Source organism: Scyliorhinus torazame, chromosome 10, assembly GCF_047496885.1.
Source record: "Scyliorhinus torazame isolate Kashiwa2021f chromosome 10, sScyTor2.1, whole genome shotgun sequence".
Classification (NCBI taxonomy): domain Eukaryota; kingdom Metazoa; phylum Chordata; class Chondrichthyes; order Carcharhiniformes; family Scyliorhinidae; genus Scyliorhinus; species Scyliorhinus torazame.
In genome coordinates this window covers 102,572,175-102,595,520 of record NC_092716.1, presented here as the reverse complement: position 1 = coordinate 102,595,520, position 23,346 = coordinate 102,572,175, and the positions used below count along the sequence as shown (strand labels likewise).

Below are 23,346 nucleotides of genomic sequence, written 5' to 3'. Positions count from 1 at the left end.
AGAGGAAAAAAAGTAATTACACGTTGGTCGGTTTCAACTATTTACATACATACTTTGTTGTTCCTTATCTTGCTTTATTTACTTTTTAAAATAAATTTAGAGTACCCAATTATTTTTTTCCAATTAAGGGGCAATTTAGCATGGCCAATCCACCTAACCTGCACATCTTTGGGTGTGGGGGTGAAACCCACGCAGACATGGGGAGAATGTGCAAACTCCGCAGACATTGACCCGGGGCCGCGAATGAACCCAGGTCCTCAGCGTCGTAGGCAGCAGTGCTAACAACCGCACCACCGTGTCGCCCGTGAAATCTATATCTTTAATAACTCTGCAGAGACTATTATTTATATGGACCAATATCCACAAACCTTTCTAGCAAAATTTCATACCAAGAATCGGAGATTGTTTCATTAGAGTTTAATCCTACAACCACATAATTTGAAAATTATTCATGTAGCAAGAAGCGACCATATCATAGCTGAGATCTTATCAGGAGTTTAAATGTGGAGCAACACGAATGTTGTGATCAGAGGGGACTTGTGTGAAATATAATTATTGGAAAGTCAAGTATCCTTGTATATTTGATGTAAATACCTTGTTACTATTAGAGTAAAGTTTGCATAATTAAGATAGAAATTTAATAAGAGAATAATTGTTTAATAGAAAATGAAAACTTATTTTAAAGATGTCTCTTAGTTTTTTTAAGTTGGGGTCTATCAAGCCAGGTTTCACTCTGGTGATTTGTCCAATGTTAACATCACCTGGGATCATCATGCATAAACCACAAAAAAGTGTTCTGATGCTGGGAATTCCAACCATGCTGCAGGCATTGTGGCGAGTGGAACTCCTATCATAGTCATCACAAGTTGGCTGGGATAGGCTGAAAATCATGGCTCCTGCCCCAGTTTGGGTATAAAAATTAGGTGCAGAGTAAATCTCCTCGGTTTTGCTTCAACAGGCCTTGATTCAATCTTAGATGCACAGCCTTTAAAACAATACTGTGATATTCTTCTTCTTTATCACACCATGGCTGTTGTGGTATCTAAATGATTACAATTTGGAGGTGGTTCTGTCCCATTGGCCTGTAGGCCTTGGAACTGAGCTAATAGCAGTCAAAAATGTTGTTCCCTTATAGTCTCCAAAGAAGACTTTTTAGATAATCGCATTGTTCTAAACTTAGGTGGCTATGAAGGATATCATCAAGGCATATTTTGAACAGGAAACCACGAAGAGATCAGCAAACAGTCTGATGTTAATCAAGGATTGTTTGGGTACAGATTTGTGGAGCAAAATATTCAAAGAATTCAGTTTTTTAAAGAACATAATGAATTGCTCTGTTCTGGAATGCACAACCTGAAAAGGTGGCAGACACATTCAATGCTCTATTCAAATACGATATATACCGAAGGAGGAAACATTTGCACTGCAATGGGTAAAGATTAGGGAAGTGGGACCAATTGGACAATTCTTTTGAAGAGCTACAACAGGTGCAATGGGCCTCCAGACATTCTTTTGTAATGTATGATTATATTCTAAAATTGCAGTGTAAAGACACGAGCACACTTTAAAATCAAAATGACTATTTGTATGAAATACTCAAGTATATTTTTAAAAACAGACACAGAAATAGTTTAAGAAACTGGACCTAGTTAAGACCAAAATAAATAGCATTTAAAAAAACAGATGGCATATTAACAGCTTTATGGCACTACAGCCAGTAAATATAACATTAAAAGCTGGATATATTTAAATGGCAAGGTAACACAATCAATCCTATTAAAAGCTTTTTACATTATTCAGCCTTTTAAGTCATGAGAAACTGGATCTCTTGTAAGACACTACCATTCTTCAATGTGAAAGAAATTAATATTGATGAGTTGCTAAGGCCCTTAGGCAACATAGTTTACATTCCCTTTGCTAATAGCAAAACCCAAGGGATATATCGATCCAGTCCATGGAACCAACCTGTTAAAAAAAAACCTCTGCAGTTTAACTGTTAATCTGGAATTGATATTTCCAGTCACACACATCCTTAACATTAACAGAACCTGCCCTGACAACACTTTAGGCTGAATCTCTGCTGCCCTCACTAGTAGCAGGAGGGATACTACACAGCCTTCTGAGGGAATATATTTTAGTTTGTCAAGCACAAGTATTCTGGGTGTGAGATATTAGCTCTGGCACAGGTTACCAAGAGCCAAGGAGCCAGTGATGACAGACAGGGATATTTTAGGCATCAACGAGCAGTGAAGCACATCAACAACTGAAAGCTCAGTTGTTGATAGCATTGCACTGTTCTAATTACACAGTCGTAACACCTAGCATAGCAAAACAGAGACAGACTGAAGTCATGCGTGACAACTAGCCAGTAACTTGTTGATTCTTCAAATGAAACATTATCTAACTAAGCATGGCCAGAGAGGAGTGTAGGTCAAGTTCAAACACCAGAGAAACCTGGAATTGAAATGCGATACTCAGAATCAAAGGCTCTATCACCTTGTCCGAGGATGGCACAACATCCTTCGTCAGATTGTGGTTTACATAAGCAGTGAAACAATCATACAATATGAGCAGGTGTTTGAATAAAAACCCAAACAAGAACAAAAGTACAATGTACATGGTTATCATGCACCATTCTAGACAAGACTTTTCGGCTTCAAATGATAAGACAGACAGACAGAAAATCAATTTTAGAAGAAAAACAGAGGATTAAAAATAATCTTAAGAGCTTGGTCTTCATCTGCTCTCTTTTCCTGGGCAGCTCAAATAGATAATTAATAACAAAATTGAATTGGCAGCTTTATGTGCCATATTGGTTATCAGAAAGGCTCAAAATTAAGGCAGATGGATCCCTCAGTGATAAAAGACAATGGCTCAAACTCTGAAATGCTTACTGCATCAAAATTAAGCTTGCAGAAAACCTTTGCAAATATCTTTTTGTGTGAAATAAGAGGGGGATGAGCAAGGCTCCAGTGGAATCACTCCAAATCCAGCAGGGTGATTCTGGCTCACAGTTGCTAAGTTGCAGTTGAATACAATGCCCTCCAACTGGTTTAAATTTGATCCTGATAGCATTGCACTGTTCGAATTAGTCGTAACTTCTGCAGAATTACTTTCACCTTAGAGAAAATCCAATTATGCATTGGAGAGGAATCCAATATTAGCCACCTGTCTTAGCATCTCTTTGGTGAGAGATCCATTTCAGGCCTCCATTTCTGCAAACTTCCGTTTGCCATAGCTCTGAACCAGGTTGGAGGTGGTGATCTGTACAGCCTGCCCCTTCTCCCATTTCTGAAACTCGTTCAACCCTTTTTGGCCAGCCCGGAACAGCTCCCGCTCTAGCTCGTCCAGATGAGCCACCAGTGACGACGTGTCCTCGTTGTAAGCATTCTGGGATGAATCCATGATCCGGCGGAAGCGGTTGACAAACGTCTGCGCCAAAAATAATCTTAGTCAAAAGTACAGTAAAGGAACAGCAGATTTTAAAAACCTACATACAGTGTTCGCATAGATCTTGGACACAATGGAAATGATCGGGAAATTTCTCAATCACGCACGGAGATCACACTGCTGGAAGTGACTGTGATTACTTTGAAAGCACATATTTTGCATTGTGTAATTATTCTGCAGCTAGTGCATTTTGATGGACAAATAATTATTCTCTAATAAGAAGACTGCTGCAGTTTTGGTCACAAGAACGGAATCGGTTTCTTGCAATTCCGCTCCTTCCTCCCCATGCTCATTGGCTGAGAGTGGTGTCAATACATACACTGATTTAAAAAAAAGACCAATAGATCCTACTTTACAAATAATAACATTCCTGTGCTGCAATGATATTTAATAAAGCTATTTGAGTTTTTCTGTAGGACAACTCAGTAGTGATTACAATACATATAAAATGATTACCTGCCAAAATAAATCACTCCTGTGCTCAACATTATGCTAGAGCTAGAGACTGTAGCATTCTTAAATACTTTTAACGGACAGGAACAAGATCAGGGCTTCAAACTTGTGACAGAAAAGGTTATTATTATTATATGAAGGCAACACAATAATAGCAGCAATATATAGTCCAAAAGGAGAATGGCAAAAGTCAAAAATACAACTGTTACTTTGGGGAATTTTTTTTTCACTATTTATAATGTGGATTGGAAGAGTCAGGTAAAAGCAGAAACAAAAGCAAGTGACAGAAAAGCCATTGTCTATTCCACCATATGTCCTCAGAACCAGTGCCTTCGTGCTTCAGGCAGAGGGCTCAGTAACTGGCCACTCCCTTTAGCAGTGGTACGTTTTTGTTTATTTCTTCATGTTTGGTCTTTTAATTTTTTTAAGATACTGGAGAGGGTACATTATAAAGTCAGAAGCTGCTAGAAAGCTGTACGATCAGGAGAGATACATACACATTTAAGTGTCAGTAAGCTATGGTGATATTGTTCTCAACGCAGAATCAGAAGATTGTGATTCAAGATTCCTCCAGGACTGAAACACACAATCTAGACTGACAACATCTCAGTTCTGAGGCAGTGGGGCATTGTCAGAGATCATCTTCAAGACGCAAGTCCCGCCTGTTCTGGGAACTCTCAGGTACTTCAAAAGTGCACCTGATCACTTGGTTCTATTTGAAGAATAAGATATTTTCTGTGTTCTGAATCGCCAAAAGCCAGGACTTTGCAGTGCCTAAAGTGACTGCTGAAATTAACTATAGAATAACTGGTTGCATTTCAAAATAATAAATTGTATTTAAAACACAATAAGGCATGAGAGCTATGATGCAAAACAAATGTAAACTTTTCCCAGGAAATTAAGAACTCATGCAAAGAGAAAGAGCAGCCACATGATTGAATCCATACAAAGTAACATCAATGGAATGCCAATCCCATTCCATAACACTCATATCCAAGTAAACAAAATATGATGGAAATACCCAACAAGGTAGGCAGCATCAATGGGGGGAGAAAAAATGAATTAACATGACAAGTCGATGACCTTCCATCAGAACTGGCAAAAGTTCACGACGAAACAGAAAAAGGTAGGGAAACGGAGTGTTCTGAATAAGAACAAAAGGGAAGACCTACAATGAGCAGGAAAGCAGGAACAATTTCATGATGAAAGAGATGATGGTGCAAAGCATAAAGGGTGTTAATGAAACTGGTAATAGCTACTGATCACATTTTTCAGGACATCAGATGCAGAAAATGCTTCTGCTGTTCCAATTTATACGTCTTCTTGCCCCATCTTTTTTTTCTTTACTTACCCCATTGTCATCCCTTCTTTCTTTCTTGTACTGACATTCCTTTTGACAGCAACTGTTCTGCAGCAACTCACCAAGGCTCCTTCACCAGCACCTTCCAATCCCACCAACTCTAAACACCTAGAAGAGCAAGAGCAGCAGGGGCACAGGAACTTTTTACCGTCTGGAAGTTCCCATCCATGTCACACAACATCCTAACTTGGGACTTACTGATATGGTAGCACAGTGCTTAGCACTATTGCTCTCCCAGTGTCTGCATGGGTTTCTTCCGGGTGCTCCGGTTTCCTCCCACAAGTCCCGAAAGACGTGCTGTTAGGTAACTTGGACATTCTGAATTCTCCCTCAGTGTATCTGAACAGGTGCCGCAGTGTAGCGACCAGGGGATGTTCACAGTAACTTATTGCAATGTTAATGTAAGACTTACTTGTGACACTAATAAAGATTATTATGCTCCTTCAGTATTACGGGATCAAAATCCTGGAACTCCCTCCCCAACATCACTGTGGGTGTACCTACCCAGATTGTAGCAGTTCAAGCTAGCTCACCATCATTTTCTCAAGGGCAATAAATGCTGGCCTTGCCAGCAATGCACACATTGCATAATTGAATAAAAACAACTTTTGCCAATTTTAACAAAAGGTCATCAGCCTGAACATTTAACTCTGTTTCTCTCTCCATAGATGCTGCCTGGTTGCTGGATATTTCCAGTGCTTCCCATTTTTCCTTTAAATACCCAACATCAACAGTATTTTGTTTTCCGACAAAACGTTAAATAAAGAATGGCACTCTGAAATGCAGTAAATTGGGACAATTCACCTGTAAGATGGTCTGAGCAATCTCGGTGTTCTCTGGATTATTGAAATGCAGCAGCTGTGTTCCAAAACCATAATAATATGGCCCCATTTTGTGCAGGTCCACTACCTTCGCATCAGCACTGAATATTGTCCGCCAGCCACCCTTGTACACTTTTGGAGTGCCAGCAGAGAGAATGCGGCGTTTGGGGTCACACAACCCTTTTCCCAACCAAAGTGGGAGTTCCATCTTAGTACCCTATTCAGAACAAAACAATTAAATAAAAATTCAGCTCACAATAAAAAAAACAGAGCAGCTAGCAATTCATGGAAACATGGAATCTTCATTTCCTATCATTTGTCGAACACAAAAAAGGAACAAAGGGGGGAAAGACTGGTTTCTTATATAGTGTTTTCCATGACCACTGGATGCCTCAAAACACTTTACAGCCAAATAAGTACTTTTGAATTGTAGTCACAGGTATTAAGCAGGCAAAACGGCACCCACTTTGCGCACAGCAAAGCTCCACAAAGAGCAATGTGATATTGCCCACATAAATCTGTTTTTCCTGATGTTGCTTGAGGGATAAATATTGGCCAGAACATCAGCGATAATTCCACGGCTCTTCAAAATAGTGTAATGGGGCCTTTTACATCTATCCAGGCAACAGACAGGACATTGGTTTAGCGTCTCAGCGGAGAAGATGGCTTACCACCAACAGTGCAGCAGTCCCTCAGTGGACTGGCGTGCCAGTCTTATTTTTGCGACCGAGCCCTAAAATGAGACTTGAACCAGAAGCTTGTGGCTCGGAGGAGAGCATGTTACCAACCAATCATATACGATCCAAAGCACTTTAGAAATAAAGCCATTGTTGCAAGGTAGGTAAATGTGATACAAATTTGTCCATCAGGCAGAAATTAGATCATTGACCGAACAATCCATTTTAGTCATGTTGAATTCAGGGACAAATGTTGTCCAGAACGCTACAACTCAACTGCTCTTCAATTATTGCAGTAAATGATTTCCATCCATTCACTGGTTTAAATGCTCACCTGATTGACGAGGTCTCTGACAGGGCAGCATTGAAGTGTCTGCCTAGGTTACATGCTCATGTCTCTGGAGTGAGGCTTGAACCTGTAACTTCCCAAATCAAAGCCAAAGTTTCTCAGGGGTTCCAAGCTGTAGTTTAAAGCTACAAATCCATTTGTGACAAAAATTATTTAAAAGAAAACTCAATACCAAAAGCTTTCATATTACATAAAACTGAAAATAGATGCAGAAAATAGAGAATTTTCTGTTAAAATAGAGAAGCCCCCATTTTAATTTTTGGCACATCTGTCACAATTGCACAAGCACTGCAGAAAGCAATTCTGTACTGCCAGTTAGGGCTCATGTGCTGCAAAAATTATCTTTTTACTTAATAGAAGTAATTTCTTAAACAGTTGAAATATTACAAGGATAAGTATGTGCAAATACTTTGATGCCAACATTTGTGAAAGTGGGTCTGCCATTGCACCTTCCCGATTCACTAAACGCACAGGCAGGAAGTCGGATATTAATGTCACCATTTTCCAGACTGCTCTGGTAAGCTGAGCTGCTCAGTCACCATCACCTAGAACATAAGTTGCCTCCACTAATAAGCTCTGTTCTTGATTGCATGCAGTCTCCAAAAGTGGCAAAGGCACTTATGGACTATAACAAAAACAGAAAATGTTGGATAAACTCAGCAGGTCTGGCAGCATCTGTGAGGAGAGAAGCATAGTTAATGTTTTGAGTCCAACTGACCCTGCTAAAGAAGAGGGATATAAATGTGATGAATTATATTCTTGGAGAGGGGTGGGGCAGAATGGAAAGTCAGTGGTAGGTCAGAGTTAAGGAAAGACTGACAAAGATGTCATGGACATAAGACAAAGGGGCTGTTAAATGGTGCCATTAGGGACTGAATAAACACTTGGTTAAACACCAAGAGTGAAATGAACATGCTAAAAGAGAAAAACAGATATCCTGTCAGAGAGGAGTTCTTCTTCAAGGAAGGCATTCCTGGAAGAGAAATAGCAGGGAATTAAGTTACTGTGAAATTAGTTTATCATTTTGTCATACATTTTAATGTTACCAATTGCAACCATGCCTTTCCACTATGTAGTACAACAGATTTGACCCAGGTTCAGTAGACAGTGGTCATCAATGCCTTGTAAAATACAAGGACTGCAAACCAAACCGTTGCAAGGAATCCACAGATGGTCAGAGTCATTTAGTCAGTTAAACGCATTGTAAACAGTGAGATAAGTCGTAATAACTATCAAGCAAATTCTCTGGCACTGAAAAGGAGTTAATTCGTTAAGATTTTAATTATTATTGGCGAATTTAAAAAAAATGTAATTTTCTATTGCTCGTTATCCCATTTTTCATGCCCTCTCAACTAGTCATTCCATGTGGACTGCGTTGCACTTGACAGCAATAAATGCCATAAATTTCTGTGGCTCAGTGGGTGGCACTGTTGTCTGAGTTTAGGTTTGGGGGGTTCAGATCCCACTCCAGGACTTGAGTACAAACATCACTCCACAGTAAAGTAGGGAGGAAGTGCTGCACAATCAGAGGAGAGACCTTTTCTGCCCTCTCAGGTGGATGTAAAAGATCCCCGTCTTAACCAATATTTATCCCTCAATTAATGTCACGAAAACAGATTATCTGGAGAGATTGCAGAACTCTTTAGAGAAATCTGGGTGTCCTGGTCCATGAAACACAAAGTTAGTATGCAAGGTGATTGGGAAGCCAAATGGAATGTTGTAATTTATAACGGAATATAAAACTAAGGATATTTTATTACAGTTGTACAGGGTGTTGGTGAGACCACATTTGGAATATTGTGTACAGTTTTGTTCTCCTATTTAAGGAAGGATAAATGCACTGGAAGCTGGTCAGAAAACGTTCACTCATTGGATAACTGGAATGGGTAGTTTATCTTATGAGGAAAGGTTGGACAAACTGAGCAGTTTAGACAAGAGGGGATCTTACTAAAACATACAAGATCCTGAGGGGACTTGACAGGGTGGATGAAGAAAGGATATTTCCCCTTGTGGGAGAGACTAGAGCAAGGGACCAGTTTAAAAATAAGGGTATCCCATTTAAGACGGAGATGAAAATAAATATTTCCTCTCAGAGGGTTGAGCGATCTTTCCCAGAGAATGCTTGAGTTAGGTCATTAAATATATTTAAGGCAGAGGTACATTGATTCTAGACTAACAAGGGAGTCAAAGGTTATCAGGAGTTGGCAGAATGTGGAGCTCATAGAATCCCTAGCGCAGAAGGAGGCTATTTGGCCCAACAAGTCTGCACCAACCCTCCGAAAGAGCACCCTATCCAGGCTCACTCCGCCACCCTAACCATATTGAACCAAACATCCCTGGATGAACCTGGACACTTAGGGACAATTTTATCATGGCCATTTCACCTAACCTGCACATCTTTGGACTGAAGAACCCACAGCACCCGGAGGAAACTCACGCTGCACACCTTTGGGCTGTGGGAGGAAACCAAAGAACCTGGAGGAAACCCACACAGACATGGGAAGTTCAAACTCTACGCTGACAGTCACCAAAGGCTGGAATTGAATCTGGGTCCCTGGTGCTGTGAGGCAGCAGTGCTAACCACTGGGGCCACAATCAGATCAGTGACGATCTTATTAAATGGTGGAGCAGGCCTGAGTGGTCAAATAGCCTACTCCTGCTCCAAATATGTATGCTATCACATTTAGGTTTGTGGGAGCTTGCTGTGTGCAAATTTGCTGTCATGTTTTCTACATTACAACACAGTGACAGTATTTCAGATGTATTTTTAAAATAAATTTAAAAGTACCCAATTATTTTTTTTCCCAATTAAGGGGCAATTCGGGCATGGCCAATTCATCTACCCTGCGCATCTCTGGGTTGTGGGGGTGAGACCTACGCAGACATGGGGAGAATGTGCAAATTTTACACGGACAGTGACCTGGGGCCGGGATCAAACCCGGGTACCCTGCACCTTGAGGCAGCGGTGCTAACCACTGCGCTACTGTGCCGCTCTCAGGTGTACTTTATTGGCTGTAAAGCACATTTAGATATCTGGTGATCATGAAAGGTCACTTTTTTAACTATTTCATTTCTGTACATGATTTGGTTCAAACTCTGCACCTCAGTGACATATCTTGAATATGATTGTTTAAGAAAACACAGTTGCCCGTCTTATTCACTAGAAACCCTATAGAGGGCACCATGATATTTTGGATTTCTAATTGCCACAAGTTCCATAGCAAAAACCTATGAAAAAATTTGTGGGCAATTGCAAACGTACTTGGATTTCAGCGAGGTGTTTAAGGTGCAACACCAAAGGTTAATCCACAAAATTACAGAACAGGGTGCAGAGGATAACATATTAGTATGAATAAAGAATTATTTAACAAACAGGAAGCAGAGAATGAGGATAAAAAGGTATTTTTTGGATGCAACAAACAGGTGCCACCGAGATCAGTGCTAGGACCTTTTTTTTTCTTTTGTATAAATTTTGAGTACCCAACTCATTTTTTCTAATTAAGGGACAATTTAACATGGCCAATCCACCTACACTGCACACCCTTGGATTGTGGAGGCAAAAACCCACGCAAACACGGGGAGAATGTGACACGGACAGTAACACAGAGCTGCGTTCGAACTTGGAACCTCAACGCCGTGAGGCAGCAGTGCTAACCACTGCGCCACCGTGCTGCCACCAGTGCTAGGACCGTAACTGTTTATCATCCATATCAATGACTTTGATGAAGGGATTGAATATAGAGTAGCTACATTTGAAGATGAAACAAAGGTAGGTAGGAAAATAAAAAGTCTACCAGAGGATTATAGGCAGGTTAAGTGATTGGGCAAAAATCTGGTACATTAAGTATAATGTGGGAAATGTGAATTTTCCCCACTTTGGCAGGAATGGAAAAACAGCATATTATTTCAATGGAAACTGCAGAACTCAGTAAACAGGAACCTGAATGTTCTGGTAAATATCATAAAAAATGTAATAATAATAATAATAATAATACTAATAGCTTATTATATCGCAAGTAGGCTTCAATGAAATTACTGTGAAAAGCCCCTAGCCGCCACATTCCGGCACTTGTTCGGGAAGGCCGGTACGGGAATTGAACCCACGCTGCTGGCATTGTTCTGCATTACAAGCCAGCTATGTAGTCCCCTGTGCTAAACCAACCCCAGCCCCAAAACATTAGTCGACAGGTACAGCTAGTGATTAGGAAGATAAATGGAGTTGTGTTTATTGCAGGAAATTAAATTTAAAAATTAAGGATTTTTTGCTGCAGCTCCACAGGCCCTTAGTGAGATCACATCTGGACTACTATACACTCGCTACTTAAGGAAGATAAAATTGCATTAGCACTGCAGAGAAGGTTCACTCAATTGATTCCTGGGATGAAGGTGCTGTCTTATGAAGAAAGATTGAACAGGTTGGATCTATACTCATTGGAGTTTAGAAGAATGAAAGATGATCTTATTGAAACATGCAAGATCCTTGGGGTTCTTGATAGGGTAGATGTTTCCACTTACGAACAAGACTGGGGGTTCACAGTTTAAAACTCAACGGTCTCTCATTTAGGACAAAGCGGAGGAAAAATCTCTCAGAAGGTCATTAGCCTGCGGAATCTCCTTCCTCAGAGAGCAATGGAGACTAGATAACTGAATATATTCAAGGTTGAGTAAGACAGATTCTTGATGCGCAAATGGGGGGCAAACAAGAAAGTGGAATTCAGGCCAGGGGGGCGTGATGGCATAATGGTTAGCACTGCTGCCTCACGGTGCCAAGGTCCCAGGTTCGATCCCGGCCCTGGTTCACTGTCGCGTGACGTTTGCATTCTCCCAGTATCTGCATGGGTCTCACCCCCACAACCCAAAAGATGTGCAGGGTAGGTGGATCGGCCACGCTAAATTGCCCCTTAATTGGGAAAAAAATAATTGGATACTCCAAATTGTAAAAAAATGAATTCAGACCACATTCAGGTCTGCCATGGTCTTATCAAATGGCAGAGCAGGCTACAGGACTGAATGGCTTACCGCTGCTCCTAATTCGTATGTAATCATACTTGTCAGTTTGCAGATCTATTGCGAGGAATGTAATTTTTTTAAAAGTACAATAATGTCCTTATAAAGGTGAAATTTCGTACTTTCTTAAACCCATGTTTCAAAACCAGAATACTTTCTTCGATCCTTTCCTTGGATTGCCATCTTGCCATGGTGGAGAGGCGCGGACGTTCCATTAGTCCCGAGAATAATGCCGTCGAGAGTCTTAAGCAGGGTCACTCATGACGGTAAGGTCGGAGGGAAGGAACCAGACAAAGCACAATCCAAAACAAGTCCTCAATGGTGGATCAGGTGGAAGATACTCTTTTGGTATCAACAGCTACGATGATGGGTGAAGGCTGCAGCAATAGGGAGATCCCCAGTCGTTGAGGTTCCCTTGCCACTGGAACTGGGCTGAACCTCTTAGTCAAGGACTATGTGTCTGCTGATGTGCAATTGTATACCCACGTTTTAAGATGTCCAGCACCAGGCTTCTATGTTGCGGAAACTAACACATCCTCCATACAGACAAATCCTCGAGCCATTGGTGAGACGTCACTGCAACAGGACCACGAGTTCTGAAAGTCCCTAGCTTCAAACTGGAATGTAGGTGGGGGAGATTGATTCAGTCGTCTCACTCTTAGAACAGGAACAGGATAACTTTTCTGCAGTTACGTCAGGTTCCACACTGCTCACCCTGCACGGGAAAAAAAGAGCTAGAAAATTGCTCTAAAAATAGTCTGTCCCATCACCAACCTGGCTGGAAAACGACACCCAGCAGGCTCGGCAACCTGCGGTCAGAAAATCAAACTTCTGGTGGCGACATGTTGTAGGAGGTCGCACGTTGGGTAGCTCCCGCTAGAGTCCTCAGTTTTTGATCCTTTTCACCCTGTGTTCGGGGAGAATTTGTTCATCCCAGTTCAGACATGGTTATTAAACAATGTCCAAAAACCAAACAAAGAATATTGTGAAGAAAGAAGCGAACTCTAGCCCGCCGGCAGAATAGACGACAGTGCAGTGTTTGTTGGGAGGGAAGGTGTCAGAGCAGGTTCGCAAGGTGGGGCCACGACTATTACGGCAGATACGTTGGCTGAGGTGATGGCGGTGAATTTGAATGGCAATTGGCCAAACATTTCGAAGGACAAGAGAGGGAGATGATGGGAGACTTTTAAGCAGTCGATGAAGGACACGCTGGCCCCAATAAAGGAGGCTCTTGGAAGAACGTCGGAGATGGTGCGGGAGCGTGGTAAGGTGTTGAAGGGGATTGAGGAAACGTGATCGTGGCACAGCAACAATCTCGCCTTGGTGGAAGCAGTGCTGCTGAAGGTGGTGTGAAAGTGTACAAACTCAGCAATAGCATGATGGGAAAAATAGCCAACTTATATAACCAAGTGTAAGACAGCTGTGTCAGCTAAGTGCCAAGATCAGACCCTGACAAACTAGACAAAGCTAAGAATCTACGTAATTGTATCAGACAAGGCCAGAAGAGGGAAAATAGTGCCTGACCTTAGTAAAACCTGATAACAAAGCCACGATCTAGGAATGTCCTAATAACAACCTCCTCATGACCTAGGTCCATCTGCGTCAAGGCATCATGAGGGCAGAGGTGAAAAACAAAATAGGACCACGTCTTAAATCCTCTAAAGACAAAATACTGCAAATAAGCCGAGTCAGGGTCTTTCCATGACAACATGTTTGATCAGAAGTTATGACTGTATTGACAATTTTGAACAAGGTCTGTTTTTGTAAAATGATACAGCTTTTGTATAAATATTGAACGTTTTCTCCATGTCTTTGCGAGCTTGAGAAAGAATGAGCAGGTTTACCTTAACAGCTCTCTCTCTCTCTAACCTGTAGCCATCTGCATGCAGACTTTGGTCAATAAAGACAAAGTTATTTATTTCGAAACAGAGTTGTAAAGTTGTTTTCTTCACAGTCTTGAAGTAGGAAAAATTTTAAAAGACGACAGTGGAGGATAGAAATAAGGGCCTGGAGATTATGCTGCTGAAGGTGGAGGATAGAAATAAGAGCCTGGAGATTAGGCTGCGACGGCAGAACCATAGGATCGTGGGGCTGCCTGAGGGAGCGAACGGCTCGAAGCAGACTGTTTTTTTTGACAATGTACATAAAGCTGCAGGGGGTGGGGAAGAGAGAGAGAGAGAGAGAGAGAGAGAGAGAGAGAGAGAGTGAGCGAGCCACCAAGTGTAATGATAGTCTGAGGAGAAGGTCTTGAGATGGGCCAAACAGAATCTAGTATCGGTGGTACAGCAGCATGGTGGTTAGCACTGTTGCTTCACAGCTCCAGGCACCAGAGTTAGATTCCTGGCTTGGGTCACTGTCTGTGCAGAGTCTGCACATTCTCCCCGTATCTGCGTGGGTTTCCTCCGGGTGCTCTGGTTTCCTCCCACAAGTCCCGAAAGACACGCTTCTTAGGTGAATTGGACATTCTGAATTCTCCCTCAGTGTACCCAAACAGGCGCCGTAGAGTGGCGACTAGGAGACTTTCACAGTAACTTCATTGCAGCGTTAATGTAAGCCTACTTGTGACACTAATAAAGATTATTATTATTAGAAGTGAGGCGGGAAGGCGCATGGCATTTAACAGGTCGAAGTGAGCGCTTTATAAGAGTGGAATGGGATTTTGGGTGATCTACCAGGCAAGCCGAGGGTCACGCATAACGCCAGGGATAATTTCTTTGGAGATGGCAGAGGAGGCGGTGGCGTTCGTGATGGCTGAAGAACTTGGGATTGGAACAGGAACGGTGTTGCTGTGGTTGGGATGGGTTGGTTGAGGGACATTGTTGTAACAGGATGTGTGTTTTCTTTTGTTTAAGTTTTTGGTGCCATCTATTTACTTTGTACATAGTCATGGTTAAATTGAAATTGTATTGAAATTATATTTGGGGTTTGCCATTTATGTTTTGGTTGCTTCTCGCCTCCTGAGTTTTAATGGGCTAGTGAGGGCATATGGATGCTGGGAGGGGAGTAGCAGTTTTGGGATGGAGTGGAGGTGGGGGTGTTCCAATACTTCGAGATGGATGGTTTGGATGGGGGGGGGGGGGGGGTTTCTTTGTTGCTCACTTGGGGGCAGAGAATTCTGGGCGGAGGCTACCTCGCTAGCAAACTGCAATCGCTGAACCCGTTCAGGCAGGTTTGGGTGTGCCTCGGAGGTGTGAATAGTGGGGGGGTTGGGGATAATGGAGAGAGGTGCTGTTTCAAGAGGAAGTTGCTAGGGATTTCTGGGATGGGGGTGGGGGGAGAGGAGGGAAGTTGGCCGACGGTGACTTGGGGTTGTTCTTTGTCCCATCCGTTGGGTGGCGCTGGGTGCCATCTTGAATGGACCCAGGTTTTAAAAGTTTGATGGGGGAGGGAAGCATCCCTCACGGTGGAAATGGCTGATTTGAGGGGGAAGGAATGGGAGGGATGAGAGACCCGCGATTCAAATGGCAACGTGGAATGTGTGGGGACAAGAGTTTTTCCTCATTTGAAGAGCACGAGGGCCGAAGTGGTGCTGTTGCAGGAGACCCACTTACGAGTGAAGGACCGCGTAAGTCTCTGTAAGGGTTGGGTAAGCCAGGTGTTTCACCTAGGCTTTGATAGTAGACCGGGGGTGGGGGTAGCAGCAATATTGATCAATGAGAGTTCAGTTCCAGATGGAGAAGGTGTTGGCAGATTGGGGGGGTACATACGTTATAGATACGGGGTCGCTGGAGGGTAGGTTGGTGGTTTTGGCTAACGCATATGCTCCTAATTGGGATTATGTTGCTTTTATGACGAGCATGCTGGCGGCTATTCCGGACATCGCCACGCACCAGTTGTTGATTTTAGGGAAGCTTTAATCGAAAAGTGGATCGTTCCACGCCAAAGTCGTTGACCCCTTCGGTGTGTGGTGCTCTCCCCAGGTGGAGTCTTTATTGCATTCAGCAGCTGCCTCATGTTCGCATTTAGCTGCTTACCCTTGACAAAGCCAGTCTGGTCCTCTGCGACCACCTCTGGTATGCAGTTCTCCAATGGCTTGGCCAGGACTTGAGAGAGTATCTTGGCGTCTACATGGAGTAGCGAAATGGGTCTGTATGATCTGCATTCCGTCGGGTCCTTGTCCTTTCTGGGTATCTGCGATATTGTGGCCTCTATTAGTGTAGGAGGCAGGGTGCCCCTCGCTAGCGAATCTGCAAACATGTCCCGTAGGTGTGGGGCCAGGGCTGGTGCGAATTTCTTATTGAAGTCCGCCGAGAACACATTGGGTTGCGGCGTCTTCTCGTCTGCATGGAGCGGATAATCACCATTTCTCCCAGTCCTATTGGTGCTACAGCTCCCCCCATCTATCGTCCCCTATGACTGGCATGTCCAGTCCATCAAGGAACCGTTTCATCCCCACGTCCCCATCGGGAGGTTCGGAGGTGTACTGCTCTAGGTAAAAGGTCTCGAACGCTCGGTTGGACCTCTTTTTGCTTCGTTACCAGCCTGCCTCTGCTGTTCCTCACCTGACCTTTTTCTCTCCTGGCTGCCTGCTTTTTCAGCTGGTGAGCTAGTAGGCGGCTATCTTTTTCTACAAATACGGAGAAGGTCCCCTGTGTCTGACGGAGTTTGTGCACGGTTTTCCTGGTGGCTGGCAAGTTAAAGTCCACCTATAGCTTTTTCCTCTCCGCCAGAAGCTCCACGGTAGGGGCCTTGTTTCTGTCGACCACCAGAATGGAGTTGATCAGTTGTTGCCTGGCCACCCTCTCATAGAATTTACAGAGCAGAAGGAGGCCATTCAGCCCATCGAGTCTGCACCGGTTCTTGGAAAGAGCACCCTACCCAAGGTCAACACCGCCACCCTATCCCCATAACCCAGTAACCCCACGGGCAATTTTGGACACTAAGGGCAATTTATCATGGCCAATCCACCTAACCCGCACATCTTTGGACTGTGGGAGGAAACCGGAGCACCCGGAGGAAACCCACGCACACACGGGGAGGATGTGCAGACTCCGCACAGACAGTGACTCAAGCCAGAATCGAACCTGGGACCCTGGAGCTGTGAAGCAATTGTGCTATCCACAAGGCTACCGTGCTGCCCCCCCTCTCTTCCCCGTCTCTACGTGCCTTGTAGACTATAATCTTTATTCCCATCCTATTCATGTACTTGTCAAGATGCCCCATAAACGTCACTATCGTCCCTGCTTCCACCACCTCCTGCGGCAGCGAGTTCCAGACACCAACTTCCCTCGGTGTAAAAAAAACTTGCCTTGTACATCTCCTCTAAACCTTGCCCCTCGCACCTTAAAACCTATGCCAGCTAGTAATTGACCCCTCTACCCTGGGAAAAAGCCTCTGACTATCCACTTTGTCTATGCCACTCATAATTTTGTTGACCTCTATCAGGTCGCCTCTCAACCTCCGTTGTTCCAGTGAGAACAAATCGGGGTTATTCAACCTCTCCTCATAGCTAATGCCCTCCATACCAGGCAACATTCTGGTAGATCTCTTATGCACCCTCTCTAAAGCCTCCACATCCTTCTGGTAGTGTGGCAACCAGAATTGAACACTAAAGTGTGGCCTAACTAAGGTTCTATACAGCTGCAGCATGACTTGCCAATTTTGTTATGGGGCAGGGGTTAGAGAATCCCAAAGTGTATTATGGAGTTCACCTGGCCCATAACTATTAATAGAATGTGGTATGGGGAGCACACGGCTCACTCTACAGGTATGGTACAGCAGAAATGGACGAGTATTTTTTAAAACAAAACAATGTTTATTCTATGAACTCAAGTTAACCTTTTTAAAACAAACAATGAATATCTTAGCAACCATTAATTCAAATACACCCCCCAAAGAATACAACATTAAGTAATCTGTATGCTGTTCTTTTAACATCCAAATGACTTAAACAAACCTTCAAACAGGAGCACATTAGGTTTACATTCAATAATGAGACCGTTTAGAATTCTGATTTCACCAAATGATCCATAGATAGTCTTTGGATGGCAGACTTCAGATGCAGCTTTTTCACAAACTGAAACTAAAAAGCAGAAGTAGAGCTCAGCTCCACCCACACTCTGACATCACTCCAGTAACATGAGCAGCTCCATTTCTTAAAGGTACACTTCTTAAGCACCCATTTCTTCAAGGTACTCTCACATGATCCCTCCAAGAAAGAAAAATAAACCATCAACTTCAAGATGGTTTCATTTTTCACCTTTGCACTATCCTTTAAGAAATGCACACAGTAAATACACTTGTTTGTTTCAAAAAACAACACACGCAAACAGGTATAATAATATAGTCCTTTTTTTTTTGTTTGTCTTCCTCCAACTGAAATTCTTCTTGATTAACAGTCTCCTTGAACAAGATGGTCTCTGCACGATCCTTCCATTTCTCTATGCCTCGGCATTTCTCTTTAAAGTCAGATACTTTAGTTCAATCTGATCACAGAGTCCCTTGAAATTCTCCAACACAGGAGCATCGGTTACCACAGCTTTCAGGCAGTCAAATGCCTGTTGAAACTCCGCTGTCCATTGAAATTTTCGACATTTCTTCAGCAAGTCCATCAGTGAAGCAATCAAGCTACAAAGCTTTTGCACAAATGTTCGATCAAATCCACTCATGCCAAGAAATCGCATTATTTCCCTTTGTCTCGAGGGTATCGAAAACTCAAGGAAAGTGATTTGGGCTTTTCCAAATTCACTCTTGGTTCATCACCAAACCCGCCTCCTGAAGTCAATCGAATAACTCCATCAGATGTTTTAAAAGTTCTGTCCATGTCTGGCTGAAAATTACCAGATCGTCGATGTAAACCGCACAATTGGGTAATCCTGAAACGACTGAGTTAGTTAACCGTTGAAATGTGGCTGGGGCGTTTTTCATGCCAAATGGCATAACTTTGAATTGGTATATACCATCTGGAGTCACACAAGCTGAAATCTCCTTCGTCCTTTCGGATAAAGGTACCTGCCAGTAACCTTTAAGTAAATCCAATTTGGAAATAAAAGCCCACTTTCTCAATGCAATCCTCCAAACGTGGGACAGGATAAGAGTCCGTTCTTGTAACTGCATTAACCTTTCTATAGTCCACACACAACCGTTGGGTACCGTCTGGTTTAGGCATCATCACTATGGGCGAACTCCATTGGCTGCAACCCACCTCAATTATGCCATTTTTAAGCATACTCTCAATCTCTTTGTTAACCTGTGCCACTTTTAAAGGGTTAAGTCTATATGGATGTTGTTTGATCGGAACAGCATTTCCCACATCTACATCATTTTATCCCAATTTTTAAGAACATCCTCATTATCCAATTTAATTTGAGGTATGTCAAAATCACAGTCATCTGGATTTGGTTCGTCACTTTGAGTTAGAATCATTAAAACCTCCTCCTTTTCATCTCCTTCCCTTTCAAAGTACCTTTTAAGCATATTTACATGACACACTCGGTGATTCTTCCTTCTATCTGGTGTTTTTAACCACATAATTCACTTCACTTAATTTCCTTTCAATCTGATAAAGTCCACAAAACCTAGCTTTTAAAGGCTCCCCTACCACTGGTAACAACACTAAAACTTTATCTCCACTGGCAAAACTACAAACTTTTGATTTATTTTCCGCTACCCGTTTCATCACATTTTGGACACCGTTTAAATGTTGTCTAGCCAATTCACCTGCTCTATTTAATTGTTCCCTACATTTGACATGTAATCCAATAATGTAATTTCCGATTTCTCACTCACCAATTTTTCCTTAATCAATTTAAGTGACCCTCTTACCTCATGACCAATTAGTTCAAAAGGACTAAATTTGGTTGACTCATTAGGTGCGTCCTAATTGCAAACAGTACGAATGGAATTCCTTTATCCCAATCCTCTGGATCATCTTGACAAAAAGCCCTCAACGTTGTCTTTAATGTCTGATGCCACCTTTCGAACGCTGCTTGCGATTCTGGATGGTACGCAGTTGATTTAAATTGTTTTATTCCTAAGTTATCCATAACTTTTGTTCCTTGATCCGATTGTATTTCTGTGGGTAGTCCATATCTAGTAAAGAATTTGAGTAACTCCTCCACAATCTTTTTAGCTGTAATATTACGTACTGGAATGGCCTCTGGAAACCTAGTAGACACATCCATTATAGTCAAAAGATATTGATTCCCACTTTTCGCTTTAGGAAGCGGTCCTACGCAATCAATTAGGACCCTTGTAAAAGGTTCCTCAAATGCTGGAATGGGTATTAAGGGCGCTGGTTTTATCACTGGTTGAAGTTTCCCTATCACTTGACATGTGTGACGACATGATTGACAAAATTTAACTACATCTTTATGTAGTCCAGGCCAATAAAAATGTTTCTGGATTTTAGCTTGAGTTTTCCTTATTCCAGAATGACCTCCCACTGGTACCTCATGTGCAACTCGCAACACCTCCTTTCTATACCCTACTGGCAATACTACTTGATTAACTTCTGCCCACTTTTCATCCGCCTGCATATGTAAAGGTCTCCATTTTCTCATCAAGACATCACTTTTACGGTAATATCACTCTGGTATACACTCAGATTCCTCTTCCATGTATGCTTTCTGATACATCCGTTTTATTTCTATATCTTATTGTTGTATCTCCGCCAATTTTCCTGAACTAAAAATATCCATCTCATCCTCCACCTGTTCTTGCTCTTTTTCAACCATCTGATCAAAAATCGTTTCTGATAATTGCACTTCAACTTCATCTTCACTCTTTGATTTCGCCTCGTCTTAACCTGTGACTTTGCGACCTTGTTACTACACAATCCGGAAAAATCCCAGGGTATTCGTCCTTCAACACTTCAGTTGTCTTATGTTCCACTGGCTTATCAACCACAGTGGGCATCACTCCCACTTGCGATTACCCAAGATAAACTGTATTCCTGGACAAGATAGTTTCTCTATTACTCCTACTACCATTTTGTTGCTAACTTTTGGTTGGTTCTTAATTTGGCTCAGACACAGCAGTAAATGTTGCCCGTTGTATCTTTACTTAATTTGCTCTGTTTCTATAACCTTTGCTCTAGAGTCGCCAGGTATCTTTATGACACCGCCACGAGGTTCAAGTTCAAGTACTGATCAATAACTCAATACACCAATTAGTAAGTTTCAAATCAAAACACATTTATTATACACAGACAATCGCTGCTCGTGCATAAAACTCTACTTTCTAGACTATCTCTATACTATAGGCCTATACTTAGCTTTGGAACTGGCCCACCAGGTCAGGGGAACAAATAGCCTTTCGTTCGGGTTCTGAATCTGCAGGCTTCAAAGCTGGTATGGACTGGTAGCTAGGAGCGCCTATCTCGTAGCGTGCGTTGAATGGAGACTTACTTGGTTGATGTAGCAGCTAGGCAGGTCACTGTCAAGGGTTGGTTCGAGCTGCTGATTGACCCTGCCAAGAAGGACGAATTGAACTTGGGGACTCTATTTTATAGTCCCCAGGGGCTTCACGCCCTTTTGGGCAGACCCCGTACCTGGTTCCAAGTGATTGGACTACGTTCTGATCACTTGGATCGATTTCTCCAATACTGGAACTGTTCCCTGATCGCTGGGTGGTCCCTAAGTATCCGTTGGCCTTCCTTTGTCTTGGCTCCGGCTGGCGCCGAGGAGTCTGGCTTGGCCCTGTTTACCTTAACTGTTTCCCGGGGATCGTTCATTAATATGCAGATGGCTGTTAGTTTCAGTGCTGTCTGGGTTTCTGTAAGTTCTGATACACAGGAAACTTTGCACCTGCTTGTTTTGACTGAATTTCCCTGCATTCTTTGCGGATCTCCATTTTAAAGTTGGGACGTGGCCAAACCAGGTGGCTACAACTTCACCACTCTTGACTTGACTTTCCAACCTTACCGTATATAATGGAACGCTGCTCCTCTCACCCGGAATTCCACATATTACCACCTTTTCTGGCAACATTCTTCCCAGACTACATAACTCCTCATCTCTTACCATTAAAGAGTGACTAGCTCCCGTATCTCTTAAAATTGTGGCTTCTTTACCTGCTCCTCCTGATACACATGAGTAAACGGTACCCACACAAGTAGATTCTTTAAAGACATCTGGCATTTTCTTATCATCGCCTCTTGAACAGGCTGTACAATCTTTTGCACGTCGTTCGCTTCCCTTGGCCTTTCCTTTACCACTCTAACAAACCCCACTGTCTTATCCTGTTTTACAACATCAGCCTTCCCAGTGTTTTTCTTCAACCACCAACACTGTGACTTTACATGGCCTATTTTATTACTTTAAATTTAAAACTTTTCATTTCTTTTCCACCTTCCTGGATTTCTTTTTAAATCTGAGGTGCACACTCCTTATTATCGCCCATCAGATCACCTTTACCTTTACCACTTGTGTATTTCTCATATCCCCAGTTTCTATCCCTCACAGGCTGAAACTGATGTTGGAAACCAATCTTTGATTTATGAACTAATTCATAGTCGTCTGCCATTTCTGCTGCTAATCTCGCAGTTTTAACTCTCTGCTCTTCCACATGAGTTCTCACTACATCAGGAATTGAATTTTTGAACTCGTCCAAAAGTATAATTTCTCTGAGAACCTCATACGTTTGATCTATTTTCAAAGCCCTTAACCACCTATCAAAATTACTTTGTTTGATCCTTTCAAACTCCATGTATATTTGACCAAATTCTTTCCTTAAATTTCTAAACTTTTGTCTGTAAGCTTCAGTACGAAGTCTTACAACACCAGGTTAAAGTCCAACAGGTTTGTTTCGATGTCACTAGCTTTCGGAGCGCTGCTCCTTCCTCAGGTGAATGAAGAGGTATGTTCCAGAAACACATATATAGACAACGAATGAACGGACATCGCGCAACAATCACCAGGCAGGAATGTTCCCTTCCAGTCGGCGAACACTTCAGCAGTCAAGGGCATTCAGCCTCTGATCTCCGGGTAAGCGTTCTCCAAGGCGGCCTTCAGGACGCGCAACAACGCAGAATCGCCGAGCACAAACTTATAGCTAAGTTCCGCACACATGAGTGCGGCCTCAACCGGGACCTGGGATTCATGTCACATTACATTCATCCCCCACCATCTGGCCTGCGAAATCCTACCAACTGTCCTGGCTTGATACAATTCACACCTCTTTAACCTGGGGTTACCCCATCTCTGGATCTGTAAAGATTTAATCACCTGCTAATGGTCGCATTCCAAGCATTGTTTGGCATCTTTGAATTTGTCTATATATGTGTTTCTG

At 42.6% G+C, this 23,346-nt stretch overlaps 1 protein-coding gene across 2 annotated transcripts in view; it reads right to left on the bottom strand.

Moving 5' to 3' along the window:
- Positions 1 to 23,346, bottom strand: part of gins3 (GINS complex subunit 3) — a 59,107-nt gene that overhangs the window by 31,922 nt on the left and 3,839 nt on the right. The window contains exons 2-3 of one of the 2 annotated variants that reach the window (XM_072518532.1): positions 6,068 to 6,301; positions 3,169 to 3,432 (exon numbers count right to left, since the gene is read on the bottom strand). In XM_072518532.1, coding sequence (XP_072374633.1) covers positions 3,202 to 3,432; positions 6,068 to 6,301 — 465 coding nt within the window. In that variant the 3' untranslated portion in view covers positions 3,169 to 3,201. Of the gene's footprint in view, positions 1 to 402; positions 3,433 to 6,067; positions 6,302 to 23,346 lie in introns of those variants that run through there. The other variant, XM_072518530.1, reaches the window with a different exon arrangement.